The sequence below is a fragment of the Diachasma alloeum genome, unplaced genomic scaffold (assembly GCF_001412515.2).
Source record: "Diachasma alloeum isolate Michigan unplaced genomic scaffold, Dall2.0 Dall_scaffold_00210, whole genome shotgun sequence".
Classification (NCBI taxonomy): domain Eukaryota; kingdom Metazoa; phylum Arthropoda; class Insecta; order Hymenoptera; family Braconidae; genus Diachasma; species Diachasma alloeum.
This window is the reverse complement of record NW_021680375.1, coordinates 2435566-2438092: the sequence shown is the minus strand read 5'-3', so window position 1 is coordinate 2438092 and position 2527 is coordinate 2435566. Positions and strand designations below refer to the sequence as shown.

At 41.4% G+C, this 2527-nt stretch overlaps 1 protein-coding gene across 4 annotated transcripts in view; it reads left to right on the top strand.

Annotated features, from left to right (window-relative positions):
• Window positions 1–226: 226 nt before the first annotated feature.
• The window catches only part of LOC107036696, a 233959-nt gene continuing 231658 nt past the window's right edge, over window positions 227–2527 (top strand). For 3 of the 4 annotated variants that reach the window (XM_015254821.1, XM_015254818.1, XM_015254820.1), the window contains exon 1: window positions 277–795. In XM_015254821.1, the coding sequence (XP_015110307.1) occupies window positions 755–795 (41 nt within the window). In that variant the 5' untranslated portion in view covers window positions 277–754. Of the gene's footprint in view, window positions 796–2527 lie in introns of all 4 variants that reach the window. The other variant, XM_015254819.1, reaches the window with a different exon arrangement.

Below are 2527 nucleotides of genomic sequence, written 5' to 3'. Positions count from 1 at the left end.
TGTGAAGAAATTGAAAGTCCTTTTGTGATTCGTAATCCCGTGAGCTTTGACATGATCCGATCAGCCTCAATGAATTAATGTTGATAAAAGTTTTAGCGATTTTTCAGTGATCGAAAAATGGTTGGGGCTGACACATTCGCTAGCTACGCTACTGAGACCTGTGTCGAGTGGGGTGGGGGAGTGCCAGCGAACCAGCCTCGACTCGAACCAGCCGGAACGGGGAAGAACCTCGTGTGTCTACCGTCTCTGTCTTTGCTTTTAGTTTGAGCTGGGCGAGCAGCCAGTAAGCTCGTGTTATTCCTATCCATCGTCGGCAAAATTTTTATACATGAAATTTATTTTTCAGCTGTGTTTCCATGGTCATAACAGTAGCCTTCGGTCTCAATTGCGGTGTTAGTTTGTGATGATGTGAAAGCGCGGCAATTCATCCTAAATTTCGAAATCAAATGATTTTGACAATATCTGTAAAATGAGCAAAATCGTTGATGGAACTTAATTCGATACTTGGGGTTGTTTATCGGTGAAGTCCAGGGGATAAGTTTTGATGACCTATTGAGATTGCGTTCTGAGACTCGAGGTGAAGATCTGAAGCAAGAGGGAGAAAGACCGGGGAAGAGTGCGCGTGCTGGTAGTCCAGGTGGTGGACCAGGTGGTAATTGTCTTTTGGTGTCTCGTGCCGGTGAAAAATTTACTCCTGGGAACGTCAACGTTCCGTTGGTATCTTGGTCTTGCATACCTCGGTGTTCTATTCCTCATGCTGGGAGTTCTGAAGCGGCGCTGGAAGCCTTCGAAAAGGTAAGAATCATCCAAACAATGATAGAATGATTGTTATCGTAACGTTTGACAATGAGCCCTGATGTTTCCACCAAAGTCATAACGATCATTTGATCAATGCAATCAACTATTTCTTGATGCCATGCATTCCCTGACTCACACTCATGTTATGTTCAATAAACATAAGCTCACCAACTGTATTGATCCAAACACGTATGCATTTTTTTTGGTAAACAACCTCTGTCGTTCCGATTTAACATCGTATTTCTTTATTTTCATTCTCTCACTTGTTATTGGAACACGTCGCAATGTGATGAATTTATGTGTCATGTTTATCGAACGTAGCTAATTAAAAAATACTGATTGGGAAAGGAGTAGAATAGAAATTCCAAAGTTGGATTTTTTATACGACGTTACTTCATCGCCCACGTATATTCTGCGTCGAGTTGTTGAATTGAGAATCAATGTGACACTGTCGAGGTGATGTCTAAGTTTAGACAGTCTTGTGTCCCTTCTAACCGACTTTATGTCTATAGTATGAGGACACAGATTCTCACGTTGGTTCCATTCATGTAAATGCGCGTTACCAGACGCTTTCAGCGGAGTTAATGTGTCGCAGGATGACTGCAGCATATTCATAATGTCGAATAACGATGATTCTAGAATCTGAAGGATGCAATTGTCCGCGTTATAGAGTTGCAGGTTTATATTTGTTATAAACTATTTTCCGCGCATGTCGGTTGAGATGAATGAGATGTGGTCATTCGCGGGGTTCGGGGTATTCTTTTATGTCGTGCCGACGTATGCGTACTATGTCTTGTGAATCGCGCAGCCGCTGTGTAAATATTACGCTGTGGATCAAAGCGTACCTCATTTTTTTTTTCTTCCCCATATAACGGGCAATTTTTTTTTTTCATCGTTACCTTGTTCTTCATCATCGCAAAAATTTATTATTACGGTGACTCGATAATAGGTAACTCTGCAGCTAGTGTTATTGGAAAGCCAGTGTTCGATAACAATGCACTAAAGTCGAATCGAAGGATTACTTGGCTGTAAATCTTGTCCACAATTTTTTACTTACTATCACACAATAAAATAGTTTAACGGAGCAATTGTCGGTGAAGGTAGATAAAAATATATTGAACCAGAGGGGGTAAAAACAAAAAGGGATTTTAACGAGCACGAGACTAGGAGGAAGATAGTAGCAATTCTCCTCTCGTGTGCACACACCGGTCTCTCTCGTGCCGCCTCGGGCGATGTACAACGCTGAGGGAAGAACGAAAAATACAGAGAGGGATGATCTCGTGCATCAGAAACAGTGTATGTCTAGCTGTCGTCAAAAAATGAGGGGAAAAATGGAGAAGAAAAATATCAAACTACCACACACGATTCTACTGTCAGAGATCAGACTGCTCGCGAATTTAGTCAATACTGCAATCGCCGGTTTTGATGGACAGGTCAAGACCGCAATATTTCAACTGTATTCAATATTTTGATTGATTCTTTTATCTTTATTTAGTTTTTTTGAACGGTTCAGTTGACAAGGGAAATCCATTTTGTGGATTTCGAAGAGATTATTTCTGTTGAGTTGCAAGGCACTCACTGGATTCCGGCGTAAAACTCCTTTGTTTCCTGTAGTTTGTTTTTCGGAAAGGCAGGAATCGGTGCACCAGTTCCCAGAGATATAAAAACGCAAGAATTTCTCGTTCTCAACTATAAAATTCTCCTCCACTTTTCTTAATACCCCCCCCCC